The sequence below is a fragment of the Serinus canaria genome, chromosome Z (genome assembly GCF_022539315.1).
Source record: "Serinus canaria isolate serCan28SL12 chromosome Z, serCan2020, whole genome shotgun sequence".
NCBI lineage: Eukaryota > Metazoa > Chordata > Aves > Passeriformes > Fringillidae > Serinus > Serinus canaria.
Window position 1 is genome coordinate 8,529,367 of NC_066343.1, and position 15,806 is coordinate 8,545,172.

At 47.1% G+C, this 15,806-nt stretch overlaps 1 protein-coding gene across 2 annotated transcripts; it reads right to left on the reverse strand.

Annotated features, from left to right (window-relative positions):
* Positions 1–235: 235 nt before the first annotated feature.
* ANKRD34B (ankyrin repeat domain 34B) lies at positions 236–5,304 on the reverse strand. 2 transcript variants are annotated; one of them, XM_050987458.1, is made up of 3 exons: positions 5,195–5,304; positions 3,690–3,833; positions 236–2,824 (listed from the first exon to the last, which is right to left on the reverse strand). In XM_050987458.1, exon 3 carries the CDS (start codon positions 2,257–2,259, stop codon positions 772–774), a length of 1,488 nt encoding a protein of 495 aa, XP_050843415.1. In that variant the 5' UTR covers positions 2,260–2,824; positions 3,690–3,833; positions 5,195–5,304; the 3' UTR covers positions 236–771. The 2 variants fall into 2 exon arrangements, with proteins under 2 accessions (XP_050843415.1, XP_018778671.2); XM_018923126.3 differs by lacking the exon at positions 5,195–5,304 and having other exon boundaries at positions 3,690–4,525.
* Between the last annotated feature and the right edge of the window lie 10,502 nt (positions 5,305–15,806).

Sequence of the window (15,806 nt, forward strand, 5' to 3'; positions counted from 1 at the left end):
GGTTGCAGCTGCAGCAGCCCGCGGTGCGCGGTGCCGGGGACAGCCGGAGCGGGGCTGGCTTGTGGCACACCCCGGGCAGGTCGGTCACTCGCCCTGCTGGCTCCCGGCAGCGCTGCAGAGCTCCGGGGCTGCCGCCGCCGGCTCCCGGGGCCAGCCGGGCTCCGGGGCACGCTGGCAGCCCGCAGCCGGGGCTCGCAGGCAGCACAGCCCTGCGACACCAGTGTCACCAGCTCTGACGTGTGTGCGAGGCTGCTGCGGCCAGGACACGCGGCCGGTGTGCGCCTGCTGCCACCCGCCCCGCGCACGCCGCTGTCTCTGGGGTTTCTGCGTATATACAACCTGGACACGGGCAGTCCGCGGTCCAGCATCACAGTCAGACGCTTCGGGGTGCCAAACGCCATGTGCACCGCCCCCTCTGGGTGCTGCAAGGGTGCGTGTTTGGGGAAAGCTTGGAGGGGTAGTATTTACAACCTACAATGAGAACTGCAATGCTTAAGGACTGTTGTGGGTTGTCTGTCACAGGCAAGTTGAAAACCTTAACCAAATCAGCAAAACAAACACTCCTTAGTTTGCAGAAGACAGCCTCATTAGATGTCTTTTCATTTGGTTTCTGAGCTGTACCACTCATCCTGAGACAGACATTACTTTACATCACAGACCTGCTCTATTTTGTGATACATACCATTACAGTCAAGAACTGCATTGAATATTTACATATCATAAAGATCCCCTTTGCTCTCCTGTTAAAGATTCAGTGACTGCTGAACCTGCTCAGACTGTGATCTGCTCATACGGCCTCCTCCGCAGCAGATTCGTCTCTTTGGTCCCCTTAGGGAAGGCAGATCCTGGGGGTACTAAGTGAGTTTGTCCGTAAGAAATCATTCCAGAAACTGTGTTTATGACAGTGAGCTCTGGAACTGGGGGGCGGGGGCTCACACTCAGTGGAGGCAGAAAACCTGGCCTTGTCTGATCCAACACTAAGGCTCCTGAGCCCTCTTCCTCTAGAGGAGGAGCCTGATTTCTGCCTCTTGGAGAAACAGGAGACATCTCCAGGCCTCTTCTTGGACTTGGTAACAAAGTCTGGTATGTGGGAAGAATCTCTTTAGTTCCTTTTGATGACTTACTACCTTTGGTATCAGCAGCAGGAATTAGACTGTTAGTTAACTGAGAACCAGAGATGTTGTAATTTGCTTCTCCACTTCCTTTCTTGATAATATTGCCAAGGTTTGAAAGTAAGCTGATTTGTCCCAAACTGGCATCCATGCCCATGGGAATCTCACTGGGGTTATGTTTCTCTTCAACAAAAGGAGTCTGATAGTTTATTGCATCACGTAGTGCTTTCCTTGACATGGTTTGATCAGAGGTTCTCAGCACCTGAGCAGGGTCCTTCCTGTCTCTACTTTCATGACTGGTGGCGACACTCTTGCATAAGTCAAGGCCACCGACTTTACAGGAGAGCTCTTCCATGGGACTGATACTCTGGAGTTCTTGTGGAGAAGCAATTTTCCTCTGCTGGAACACTGCTGGACAGCACTTCAGCCACGGATCACACTGCAGCACCTGTGCCAGCTTGAAGCGTGCTGGTGTGGAGCTGGATTTGGTCATCAGTGGCATTCTTTCAGATGAGCTGTCCCCCTGCTGCCCACCATACAGCTCTTTATAGCTGAATGGGTCTTCTGGACCCTCGTGTGGTTCTATCTCTGACGGGGAGGTGCAGTCGGCTGGGGAAGTGCATTCCTCCAGGTCTGGAGGAGGCACGTTCAGGTACTGCTTGGTCTTCTGCCTCCCCGAGGCGGACTTGTCCGTGGTGATGATGATGACCTCTTTCCCTCGCGCCTTGCAGGCCTTCAGCAGCAGCTCCAGCGTGTCTCTGTCGGCAGCGTTGATGGCGTACACCAGCGCAGAGCAGTTGGAGTGGTCCGGCAGGCTGGGGTCAGCGCCGCTCATCAGCAGCAGCGACACCACCTCGGGGCCTGCCTTCTCCAGGCAGGCATGCATCAGGGCCGTCTTGCCCGACTTGTCCTGGATGTTGGGGTCAGCCTTGTTGTCCAGCAGGTACTTGACCATCCTGGCCTTGCTGGCGCTCTGCAGGTCGGCGTGCTGGGTCATGCAGGCCACCATGAGCGGGGTCTCGCCGCGGCTGTTGCTCTCATTGACGTAGGCGCCGCCGTCGATCAGCAGCCGCGTCAGCCGCAGCCGCCGCTGGTACACGGCCTTGATCAGCGAGTAGCCCTCGGGCGGCACGTCCACTGCCTCCATGGCCCTGCTCTGCCCTCTGCACCTGCCCTGGCCTCACAGCCACACTGGGCTGCCTCAGAAAACACACGGGTCCCCCGGGGAAGGAGAAGGAAATGGGGAAAAAATAACAGAGGGTTCAATTGCTAATTGCGCTAATTGCTCCTGTAAACGCGCTCGTATTTTGTGAAAAACTATGAAGGGAAGAAAAGAAGAAAGCTTTTCCCACCCTTTAGACTTACAACAAATGTGTTGAAAACTTAAAAAAAACCCTTCAATATAAATATAGTGTTTATATAAGATTAAAGCATGACTGTCACCTTACTTTCTGACTGTCCTTTACACAGCCCTCTGCCTGAGCAGACAGTATCAGCTCTACAACAAAAGAAACATTTGACAACATCAAAGAGAATCAGGAAGTTTCACACAAAAAAATTAAGAGCTTAATTAACATTAAGCATAAATACCATACATAACAATATACATTCATAAATAACAATATACACTCATATAAGAACGTATACCTGCAGACACGCAACTAAAACTTCTTTGTCTTGTATGTGCTTGTTTACCTATGTGCAGGGAAAACCTTTAGAGAAAAAAAAACCTTTAATCACTGTCAGACCAATATTATTCCATTACAAGATCAGATATGCATTAAAAGATTACAATCATTTATTTAAAATGTCTTTATAGAGAATAAAAATGTTTAACTGGTTTAACTGTAAAGGCAATTAATTATTCATTTTTATTAATCACTGAAAACACTAGTAATGTTCTGGTGATTAACTGAAAAACAGTAATTTCATTCTGTTTTACTGTGAATACCAAAATCAAAGGATGATCTCAATATACTTTGTTTCAAAAGAAGTCTAATAAGCAAAAAAAAAGAGAGTCAGATTTACTCCCTGGAAATCTGGGGAGGAAATCTGACTTTGACAGGTGGCTTGTTTTTTTCACCCCTCTGTCTTGATAAAACATTTTTAAAAGGTATTTGCATTGAAATTACTTTAGGAATTCACTCCATCATAATAAAAGTACAATACTCAGTACTGTCTCTTTCAGCTTTAATTGAAGTGAAAATCATTATTATGATTTTTATGTGTACTTTTGACAAGTTATGTAATCACAATTATTGTAAAGTCTTTCATAAATGTATACAATCAATTTGTGCATTTAGGTTTCCAGAACGAAACTGCAGAGAAACACCTGGTGGATAACACACATGTTGGAATTGTGGTTGTGTTCTCCCCTGGTTTTGACCTACCTGGAAGTTGTTGGTGATTTTACATTTCTTTCCTATTTATCTAAAGCTCCTCTGATTCTTAACTGCTCACTTTACTTAAGTGACGACATATAGCTTTTATTACATAAGCCCTTCCATCTGTAGAAATCCCCTTTATGGCCCAAAGAACATTAAATATTAAACAGGCATGGAGAGAGAATAATGCTACCTGAAGTGGTGCAGCAGGTCAGGGCTGAAGGTGAGGCTGCTTCTGTGGCATCTCCTCTAACCCCTCCTGTTGCTGAAATTCAATGTTTCTGCCGACTTCAGCAGGACTGCTGGTCTGAGGGGGAAGGCTGACCTAAGACAACAGCTGAAGTTGGAAAGTTAGGAGTAAATGGGGTTGGCAGGTATGAGCTTGTCTGGAGAAAGCCTGAGATGTTTCTGTGCAGAGAAAAGTGAAGGGAAGATTCATTAAATGGGGAAGAGAAACACACAAATTCTTCAGGTTCAGATACTCTACCATCAAAAGAAAGTGTTACAGGTTCACAACTGGAACAACACAATGCAGAACACACTCCTGAGTGCTGGATGACAGCCACAGCTTCATCTTTTAATCCTATCACACCTGGACTGGCTACAACCTGCTCCAAAAACCCCACAGCTGGCTTTTTTGACGTGAAAGACCATCGGCCAAGCAGGTTCCCTAAAATAGTAATTTATTGGATAATTCATCGCAGATTGGTGCTGAGCAGACTGGGACTATACAGCATTCCTAAATTTAATTAACTGCCATGTCAGAGGCACTCCATGAGTTCCTAAGCTATCGAGACTGACACAGATGCCGCTCACCTGTGGAGGTAAACTTTGAAAGCAGCTTCAAGCATTAAAGCAGTTTGAGGAACTTACAGAACTCAGTGTGTGACACTGAATCATGAGCCGGTCTGTCAAATCACCCATAAATTCCTCTTATTCTTGTGCAAATAATATTCCTGCATCGTGCTGTTTAGAAAGGGCTTAGCTTTGTTTTCAAATAGCAATATTGTCCTGGAAAGTACTCTGAGACAAAATAGCACCAGGCACCTCACAGTATGAAAACCTGGTTCTGAATCTAATAGTCTAATCACAGCACTGAGGGGGAAAGAGCCCATCGACGTTATAACAAATAAACAAATGAAGGCAACAGTGTCATGAATGCGTGATATGAATGAAGGAGTCTTTGCAAAGTATTCCTCACCTGTTTAATGTGAGAGCCAGATTTCCTGCCCTCCGAGCCTCAGCACCCTCACTGTTAAACAAGCTCTCACAGTTGCGTTTAGAGAGTCTAGAATCATTCCAGTAAAATTGTCATTGATTCTCATCTCGGAAAAAAAGCTTTCACACTCAAAGAGCATGAGCACTTCGGTATTTTTATGATTCTTCATACACACATTAAACCTGGCAAATTCAGTCAGGGTAGTAAAAACTTATTTTGCTACTTTAAATTTACCAAGTACGAGTTACTTTTGACTCACAAAAATTCCCATTCCAACGCTGCCAAAACTGCTCCGCCACCACCACCGCAAAGTTTCCACCGCAACTCGCAACGCGACGGCTCTAAGAGGCTCCCTGAGCGGTGCCGGGAAAGAGCAGGGACCGCAAACTTCTCGGCAGCGAGAAGCACACACAGCAGCTACACGCAGACACCACGAGCACGAGATGAAGGCTGCGAGAATTACTTTAAATATACTTTACCGCGCTGTCGGCGGCGAGGCGGCAGCGCCGTTCCCTGCGCGCTCGGCTTCGCTGCGGGCGGACGGGACGGAGCCGCCGCTCCTGGCGCTCCCGGCGGCGCCAGCGACACCGGGACACTCGGCAGCGCCGGGACACCGAGCACCGCCCCCGGCACCGCCCTCGGCCTCGGCGGGGCTGCGCTGCCCCTCCACAGCCGCTGCCCCGCGCAGCTCCCACCCCCGGGCCCACCCCCGCGGGCCCGCCCTGCGCCCCACCGCGGCTCCCCCGGCCCCAAAGCCGGACCCACAGCCCCTCACCCTCGGCTGTGCCGCCTCACACCCTCAGCACCCCACGGCTGCCTCCACCTGCTGTCCCTCGGCCCCCCCACATCCACACCCGGACACCCCTCACACCCCACACCCCCCTCACACCCCACACCCCCCTCACACCCTTCAGCCTCCTTGTACCCCTCACAACCCACACACTCCACACACCCCTCAGACCCCTTGAAACCTCTCCCACCCCAAATACCCTTCACACCCCCCCCCACCCCTCACACCCTTCACCTTCCTCGTCCCCCACACACCCTTCAGACCTGTCAGACTCCCACTCCCCTCAGACCCCTCCGACCTGTCAGACCCCACACACCCCTCACACCTGTCAGACCCCACACTCCCCTCAGACCCCCACTCCCCTCAGACCCCTCCGACCTGTCAGACCCCACACACCCCTCCGACCTGTCAGACCCCCACTCCCCTCAGACCCCTCCGACCTGTCAGACCCCACACACCCCTCACACCTGTCAGACCCCACACACCCCACACATTCCTCAGACCTGTCAGACCCCCACTCCCCTCAGACCCCTCCGACCTGTCAGACCCCACACACCCCACACCACCCTGCTCTTGCCCACCCCTCACCCCTCCTGTCACCCCACACACCCTCACACCTGCACCCTCATTCTCTCACACCGTCCCGCAGCTCACAGCCCCACACATCCCGTCACCCCACACCTCCTGACCCCGGCCCCGTCCCCTGTCACGCCCCCAGCCCGCAGCACCTCCGCGGATTGCCCTGGCGCGGGTGGCTGCTCCGAACAGAGGCAGCACCGAGCGCTCCCTGGCCGTGCTTTGTGATCTCCTGCCGGTGCAGCCGACGGAGGAACAACGCACCGAACACCCTCCTCTCCACCACACTGCTTCCAGCCACCCAGGGAGGATTTAACAGGGCTGAGAGGAAGCTGAGCCCAAGGAGAAGCTTCTCTCAGGTGTGACCAAGTTTGACTTAGCAGTAATTCCTGGTTAGTTTCCCAGGCTAGAATCCTATGAAATTTCAAAGCAGAAAGACACTTCTTGGTTTCCATGCAAGCTTAGGACGCCTCCACAGCAACACAGTCTGGCTGAGGCTGGAGCGGATCTCTGGAGGTCATCCAGTCCAAGCCTCCTGATCACCCAGGAACACCCCGCCACCATTTGTGTAATGCCTCCAAGGACAGAGGCTCCACAGCCTTTCTGGGCAGCCTGTGCCGGTGCTCGACAACCCTCACAGGTTTCCTGCGGTTCAGAGCCTTAACTCTGTGCCCCTTGGGTCTTTCCCTGTCTCGCAGCACTGCTGGAAGGATGCAGCTCTGTGTGTGTGCATTCTCCTCTGGTGTGCAGCAGTGAGACCCCTTCTGGGCATTGTTTCTTCCAGGCTATCCAGGAGCAGCTGCCTGAGCCTCTTTGCTTCTGACGGAGAAGAGCCTGTGGGCATCTTCTGGGACACAGAACAAGGATGTTCTCTACAGAAATCCAGGCGGTCCCTGCCCACGCCTTCCTTGGCTCATGGCAGGAGGTCTGCAGGTCGCCCAAGCGCGGCTGCCCTGGAGCAGCCAGCCTGACCCTTGCCGTCCCTGCGCTGTTCTGTGCTCTCTGCAGCTGCTGTGTGCCTCTGGTGGTGCTCACGGTGTGTTCTCTCATGCATCCAAGAGCCACAGGCCCTCCTGATGGTCCCCAGAGGCTCCAGGGGGGTTTTCTTGGAGTGCACCTGGCAGGGCGTCCTCGCTGCTCCCAGGGGGCTGTGTGAGACCCTGCAGGCAGCCCTGACGGCCGCCTCGCCGAGCCTGTACGAGCGCCCAGCCGCCCGGCGAGTGCAGCCGGGCACGAGAGCCTGAGCTGGCAGCCAAACGAGCCGCCACGGCCGGACAGCGAGCAGCTAGCCACAGCACAGCACCCAGCTGCACAGCACTGAGCTGGCATTGCAGACAGAGAAGGTTCCAGGAGCAGTGTGTGAAGGGGATTTGTGCCTTGCTATTTTTTAAAAGTGCACGTCAGGATCAATGAGAAGCCACCATGACTAAGAGCTGGATAAATGGTATGAATAAGCCACTAAGGCAAACAACATTCCAAGGGCAGGTTCCTCAGTTACTCTTTAACCTTTTTCAAAAACTAAGTTGGGAGAATGTCCACAGATGTTTTGGGGCTTTTTCTGCCCATGATAAGATTCTAATTATTGTTGTTTTCTTTTCTCCCCTACCTCATCCACATTCTTAATACTCAGTCTTTGCCATGCAGCCTCAGAAAAGCTTGTGTACTGAGCTCCACTCTTGAGGAGTTTACTGCTCTTCACAGTCCTGTTGTAGGGTTAATTCTGTGAGATGGAGAGGCACTGTACACTTGTGTATATACCAGCACTCCTGCTGCTGAAACAGTACCACTTCTGTAGTTCTTGCAGCTCTAAATGTCCCCTTTCTTATTCCTCTTTCCATCCTTGCCCGCATTGTGCTGTTGAGCTTGATAGCCAACATGAATCATTGACCAAAAAAACCCCAAAAAAAAACCTGCGTATCAAACCAGCTCTTGGAAGAACACTTTTATGAAGATAATTAGATTTTTTTCTTATAAACATCACCATGGATACTCTTGGTTGGATAGAAAAACAACTACTGGTATCAAGAAGTTCCTGCTAAAAGTGAAGGAGAGTGGAAAGCCAGAACAGGCAACTCATCTCAGAAGCACAAATTTTATTATAAAACACAGGAGATGTTTGCATATGCACATGGCATATTTGTTTATCACACTTCTTGATAGCCCTCTCCTGTATTTCACTGACAGCTGGGCTGCCTGGATATGTACAGGAGAAAGTTCCATGGTTGCAGAATTCTAATAATAATTTTAATTAACTAAAACTGTTTGTCACAAATGGATGTTTTAGGTTGCTCAAAGAATCACTGGAAAAGGTATTGCCAAATCAGGTTTAACATAACAGTGAAAGTGCAACAAAGTGACATGCTTCACTCTACTACTCACAGTTCAAGCACAGAGCTCAAAATCTAGATTCAATCAATCTAAAATTAAAACCAAACTAAAGTGATATATGTGGAGGCTGAGGACAGGAGAAAGAGTAAGAACGGGAAAGGGTAAGGATGCAAAGGAATAAGGGAGACCCTGCCACTGAGTTACAGGGTTAAGAGTGGACCTCCAAGCAAAACATAGCCTCAGACTTGACGAAAGCTTTAGGCCTAAAGATTTTAACAGCACTTTAACATAGTGGCACTGAATTAATAGCCTAATTCAAAGAATTGAACAAAGGACTCTCTAGAATTTACTAGAAGCATAACAGTAACTCACAGGCCCGACTTCTGGATCTATTTGATTTAGGAATCAGAGAGCAACATTCCTACTCCTTTTACTGTAGCACATTCACAGTCGCACACCCATGGAGCCAGAGCCTGCTCAGGTGTGCACACTCCCTGTACAGGCTCATCCCTGTGGGAAATGCCTGCCAGCTCAGGGAAGGACTCACTTAGGACCAATGTTCGTAGGGTCACAGTGTTAGTCATAGCAACGTTCCATCCGGATTGCAATTCTGCTTGGCAACTTCCTCCGAATGTTCAACAAGGAAAATGTTCATCCACTTGGACTTGCCATCAGCCAGCACCAGATCCTGGGGGCAGACAGTCTCTGGTGGCTCAGGAGGAGCTCAGCCCTCGAGGTGAGGTGCTGCTCCTCAAGGCCACGACCTAATGAGCATTCCTGAGATCACAGCACGGCCCCAGGTGGGTGATTCTCGATAAACTGTGTGCAAATATGGGCAGTCAGGCAGGAAAATGACATTTTAGTTTTCTGGACACCAGTTGTCAGTGAGTTGCAGGAAGCCCAGCACCGGACTGCAGCCTGGAGCCCAGGAGCCGGGCTTTGGGAAGGCAGTCTCAGAGCTGAAAGCCTGGCTTGGCACCTGGCACTCCAGGCACACATGTGGGGCCCAAGTGTCATCAGCCACAGTCGGGCCTTTCCTGTGTCCTTGGGGATCCTGGCAATCAGCTAGGTCAACTGCTCTACTTTGTTCATAGGAAGATAAAAGAAAGGAAATGAAGGGAAATAGTTAAATTCGATCTGACATCCTCACCCCCTGCCCTAGTTTTGGATTTTGCTTCCCATGAGAAATTGTAAACACTCTGTCGTGTCTGTTTGTTACTGGCTAGCCTACACAAGCAAGAACTTATTCAAGGGAAGAGCCATGATTGCTTATGTATGTAATTACTTATGTATTATTTCACTGCCCTTGAAATTGCTGAACATGATATAATGTAACATAAGTCATTCTAGTAATTGAGTTACTTTATAATGTATTAGTGCATAGAATTATTTTCAAAATGGTGAATGCATGGAAAAATATAGAAGCCTAATTAACTTGGTTTAGTTGGGATGACTGAAAAAAACCCAAACCCTGAAACCATTTTTATGATAAACTAATTTGGTATATAATAAAAATAAATACATTAAATACTTAAATACATTCTAAACCATTGGGTACAGAGGCAGATGTTTACTGTAGTAGAACTGTTTGCTGAGAGGAACGCGCTCATGCTGTAAACAACAGTGTTCTTAAAAATATATCTAAAATGTAACAGGCACACTGCTTGCTTGTTCAAATTCTTCAAAGGGGATTATGGTAGTGATGTAGAGACATCAGTTGAGAGGTCTAAGAGAGAAGTGGAGTGCTATGTTTTGTGCTTCAAAAATAATGATCAAAACCAAACAGAAGGAATTAGGAGTCCATGAAGTGTCTCACAAAAAGCCCATGCGTGCAGTGTAAAATCTAGAGAAGAGCCTTGTTATGTTATTGGTTTGTTTCCCGGGCAATTTGGAGGCACACGTGGCACGGCACTGCCCCTGCTCCGTGGGCCCGCCAGGCTCTGGTGTGACCCTCTGCCTCCAGGCAGATCATGCCAGGGCCCAGGTATCTCCTGTTTCCATCAAGCATGCTTTGATTAGCTATTGAGGATGTGGAGTTTTCTGCTTGGATAAATAATCTCTCTGGAGTGTTTGGTGGTTTATTGCCAAGTACTTCGATTAAAAAACTGAGTGTGTGTGGGAACTGCACTTGTGACACTTGCAGGAATAATTGTGGCTGGTGACGGAAGCAGGGCTCCCTCTAACAGCTTTAGAGAATATATTGCAATAAATGTCTTGTTCCACGGGCACCAGCCTTTGCAATGCTGCACAATTCAAGTGCTACCTTCCCGGCTGCTATAAATCAGCAGGCTCGGGGGATAACTATCTTTTGCCAGCTCCCACAGTCTGTGAACATCCTTAAAGCAGAATCTTTCTCATACATATGTTTATAAATTGTTTAGATTGCAGCAGAACGTTGGCTGTACTTTTATGTCTGGAGCAGTTTCTAAAAGAATCGGAATTACATACTGCAAAAAAAAATATAGTGAACTGTGCAGAAAGAAGGTGAAACTGGTCTGCAACAAAAGGAGAAGAATTTACATGATTCCATTGGAAAGATAACCATAATTTCATGAGAGCCACTGAGAGTCAACTCTAAAGAAATCAATTTTGACTGGCTGAAATAGCAATATGCACAAAACTACTCAGTGAGTAAAGAACTCCAGTCAATTGGGTTGCCTTCTACCATGATAAACAACTGAACAGGCATGGGAAAAAAAGGATTTAAAATTAATTAGAAAACAGTAAATCTTTCTAAACTTAGATATGTTACATTAATGAGGTTTTTCACCAAGGACTGCTGATGGGACCAGATCTAAATTTTAATCCTTTTGAGCAAAACCTAACAAGAGGAGGTATAGTGATTAAAAGTGCTCTTGTGAAAATGAAGCTCTTTTTCCAGCTGTTTTCACAAGAAATCATTTCCAGGAGCTTGTTTTGGACATATTCAATGAGCTACTGATACAGAACTAAAAAGACTAAACACTTCTAAAGTGCTCCTTAGTACAACTGAACAAGCTTTAGTGCAATTCAGTGCCCAATCCATTTTTTAAGGTATTGAGGTGAAGCAGGCATCTCCAGTGAAGGGCTGGTAATCCATCCACTGGGACAGCTGTCCGAAACCAATGTGAGTGTTCCCAGCAGGGTTTTGTGTGGAAAACTGCATTTGGTGGAAGCATGAACATCAAAATGTTCTGTTTTCATGCACGTGCCCATCTCAATTACATCAATTCCATAATTTATAAATTATTTTATGGCTTTGAATAATGGCTTACTTACTGAAGAAGACTCCGCTTGGTGTTAAGAACTTATTAAACTGAACTGCTCAAGGAAGGAAAAGAGATTGATTTAGGGCTCCATAGGTAATGGTGTATCATTCATTTATTGCCCTCTCAGGTTCTGTTTATTCTCAGTTTGCATTTACTTTTCCCTTTTTTTTTTTTTTCACATCAGACATCACTTAACAAAATATTTATTTTCATGCCTACAGCTTTGTTTACTTAGGCAAATATATGGCCCAATTTAAAGAAAAACACCACCACTTAATCAGTAATAAGCACATACTTAAAAAACATCCATTTGAAATACTTAGTTCTCTTGATCAGCCCAATTCTCTGAATTTCTGTAAATTTTCAATCCAATGGGACAACTGAAGAGATAAGGAACAGAATGGCGAGGACCACAGCTCAAGAACTAAAGATGACATACACATTCTGTAGCTAAACCATCAAATAATAAAAAGAGCAAAACAAGATGAGAAAAGATAATCTACTTTAACCCACACATTTTAATTGGAGATGAACAGACAACTTTTGCAATGTAAGCCATTATCCAAGTCACTCGAAAAAAAGTCCTGAAAATGTAATCAGAATAGACCTCTGCTTAAGAGCTCATCTATTCTTTTTCCAACCATGTCAATTAATCTAACAAAAGGCTTCTTGTATGAATTTTGCTTTGATGTTACGTCTCCGAAAGGAGACACACCGATTGCAGAGGGTAGAATAACCCAGGATCACCCCAGAGCCAACTGAAAGCAAATAAAGGCAGGGAAAAGAGCAGGTTTGCCCGCATGCAGTCCCAGAACCGAGGGAAGCAGAAGAGCACTGGGCTGGGCACAGCGACAGACCCTGGGCACGGGAGACCCTGGGATGGGACTCTCGCTCTTGGGTGTAGATTAGGCACCTCCGGACAGCAGCTCCAGCGGAGGATTTCTGTGGAGCTGACAAAGGCAGTCACACAAACGCCCAAATCCCGAAAATCCCTCTCTAAGGACATTCTTTGTCACAGCAACATCAAGGTGCTAAACCCGCAGCACTCTAAAGTGTTTTCTTGGTAATTACAGCTACAGGGCAAACTAACACGATAAACCACGTATCCTTCTAAGAAACATCAATTTCCTCTTCTCAGCTCTCTTTCTCCTCTTCCACTCTTCTGCTTCAGGACCTGGCTCTTCAGATTTTTCAGCCAGCCTTACCCTAACCTGGTTGGCTTTATTCCTATAGCCCTTCAGGGCAAGCAGAGACAGCTAATGCACACCTGAATAACAAGGGAGGCATCTCCTAGTTCTGTACTTCACCAGGCTTTGTCACCTCATCTGTCACCTCTGCTCACCTAATTTTCTATCCTGATTAAGGAACAATGCTTCCCTCCAAGTCAGCTGCTGCCTCTGCCTGCTCCCACCTTCTTCTGCTAGCATAACTTTTTAACCACTCAGGCTAAGTCTGGGTTTAGGTTTAAGTCCTCAGCAAATTAGCTGTCATCTGATGAAGTCAACACAATTGTTGGTTCCCCATTAAGATGTCATGTCAAGTGCTACCAGTGCTCTCAGATAACCTGAATAAGATAATCATTGCCATTCTCCCCTTCCTGTTTTTCCCCTGCTCTTCTGTATAAATACTAATAGTATTTTATTTGCTAAATTAGCTAACTTATTTTTCAGAGTGTACCTTTCTTTTCCACGGATTGCTGTCCACGATAGAGATTTGTTGTTGGAATGTTCCCAGCTCTGACCTTGAATACACCGTGGCTCTAACACTACTGAAAACATCAGCTTTCTACAGCCAAATGGAAATCGCTGTCCACTGTCAGATAAGAGATAATGAGTAATAGACAAGCAATAAAAACATTTATGTTTGTTTTTCACTTTTTATGGAAACCCTCTGGTTTTAGCTATCTTGTTAAATCTAGTATTATCTTTGAAAATTAAGATTTTAATATGTTTGGAACAGTTTGTTCCTGGTAAAGCATGAATGAGGAGGATTAAATTATACCTGTATAGACTTTTCTTGGTGATTGGTAATTACACTGTCACTCATGATGCTGTTCATTGCACTTAGCTGCATGGAACTGGGTAAAAACATGACATTTCCCCCCTGTACTGGACATAATGAGAATCTATGGCTTTTCAAGGAATTATTCATCAATGAGGTACAGGAGTAAACAAAACATGGGGAAGATGCATTTGGAACACAGGTTTCTTTCTCTTCAAGCCACAGTAGCAGAGACTTATTTTTACCCTGGGCAAGTAACAGGGGCCAGGTAACCACCCTCACAATACACTGAGAGCACACAGGCTCACACCCTTCTGCCCACCCATCCTGAGACAGTCTTTAACCTTGGTGTGGGTAAAGAGCAGTGCCTGGGCTGTCTGTCCATGGGGTGAACATGAATTTGCTTTGACTGCTTCACTGCAGTCAAATGCATTCTCCTAATTCTTGACAGGAGGGCTCTGTGTATTGAAAAGCTGTGGTACAAAAGGTCCTGTCCCAATGCAGTGCTTCTACTGAAAACCACACCAAACAAAAATGGATCTTTGTGCAGAGAGCCACACTGAAGGAACAGCATTATGTTCTGAAAAGTTTCAAGCAGGAGACAGAAGTTCGCATTTCCAAGAAACGTCAATTACCTTAATTTGTTGTTGTATCTGACAAAGGACATAGTTAAATCTGGAGAGGACTGAGTGAGTCCACAAAGAATCAAGAGTAACCACTTATGTTCTCAGCAGGCTTGTTTTTGCACCCAAGGTAAAAGTTCTTTGAAACTGAAATGACGCTACAAAACATCCTGACCTCAGTGAACCCTATCTCTGCACTTAGGCACAAAGTTTCTAATGTATGTTGGCCTCAGCCAACATTGCATGAAGTCTTTTCTCCCACTTTTAATAAATGTCAGCTGTCCTAAACACAGTACTTTGCAAACTGCCAGAGCTTTCAACACTGACCTATAACAGGTATGTTTTAAACACTTTTGGGAGGTTATTCTCTTGCCAGGGTCACTGTGACTCGTATTTAAAAAGAAACCAAATGACATCTCCCTGGTAGCAGTCTCTTTCCTCCCCTTCAACAATGTGCTGTCAGTTTAAAACTCTGGATACTTCCTGCAGCATTATGTAAGCATAAACTTGTTTTTATCGATTGATGTAACATCGGCACACACGGAACAAGAAGATCAATACAGGGAAGTGCTTACAGTTTCAAAGGAAACAGAGAAAACTGAGACAACTCAGAGCAGGTGCTGCAACAAATGTGTTTTTTATCAGGTAGGTGTTGTAGTATACTGCCATGGGAAATTCAAGCGGTGCTTGTTCTGATAGCTGATATTCTAAGGGGACATCAGTGCAAATTATTCCAGTTTATTAAATATTTTTTAGTATCTTTGTATTGACCTATATCTAGTATTTAAAGATGAAACAGAACTACTCCACTATTGCTTATAATCTGTATTTGTCACATAGATTATTCAAAATCACACTGATAAACAAACTGCATCTTTACTGATAATGCTTGACAGGAACATAGAAACACAGACTTTTATGAAATCAATGTATATTTTCTTCCACTTTGAAGGGGCTGCAGTCAAACTGACAGTGCCTTTTCATGAGAGCAGCAAAGCTTTCACACAGCTGTGTGAAACATAGGGAAATATTAAAAACCCTGAACCTAGGGATATATTCTTCTTTAACAGATTTTGCTGGGTTTGTGTGGCCGGGTGTGGGGAGCAGGGAGGCTGCAGGGGTGGCTTCTGTGAGAAGCTGCTGGAAGCTTCTTCCCCCGTGTCCTGTGGGGCCAATGCCACTGGCTCCAGGGCAGAGCCACTGCTGGCCAAGGCTGAGCCCACCAGTGGCACTGGCACCTTTGGGACAGCAGAGGTAAGAAGGTGTGGAAACACCCGTGGGGAACAACAGCTGGGGCAAGAGGTGCTGGGAGGGGAGAGGAGAAGGGCCCTGCAGGGCAGGTCAGGCAGGAGCAGCTCAGGCTCCCCTCAGCCCACCGGGAGCCCTGAGGAGCCCACAGTGCAGCAGCAGATGCAGGAAGGAGGCTGTGATCCCGTGGGCAGCCCTGCTGCCGAGGCTCCTGGCAGCACCGGCGGCCCCACAGGGAGAGGAGCCCACCTGGAGCAGGCTGTGCAGCAGGACTGGT

What these genes read in the sequence shown, in the direction of transcription:
- ANKRD34B (XM_050987458.1), bottom strand. Translation starts at nt 2,259, where the DNA reads ATGGAGGCAGTGGACGTGCCGCCCGAGGGCTACTCGCTGATCAAGGCC.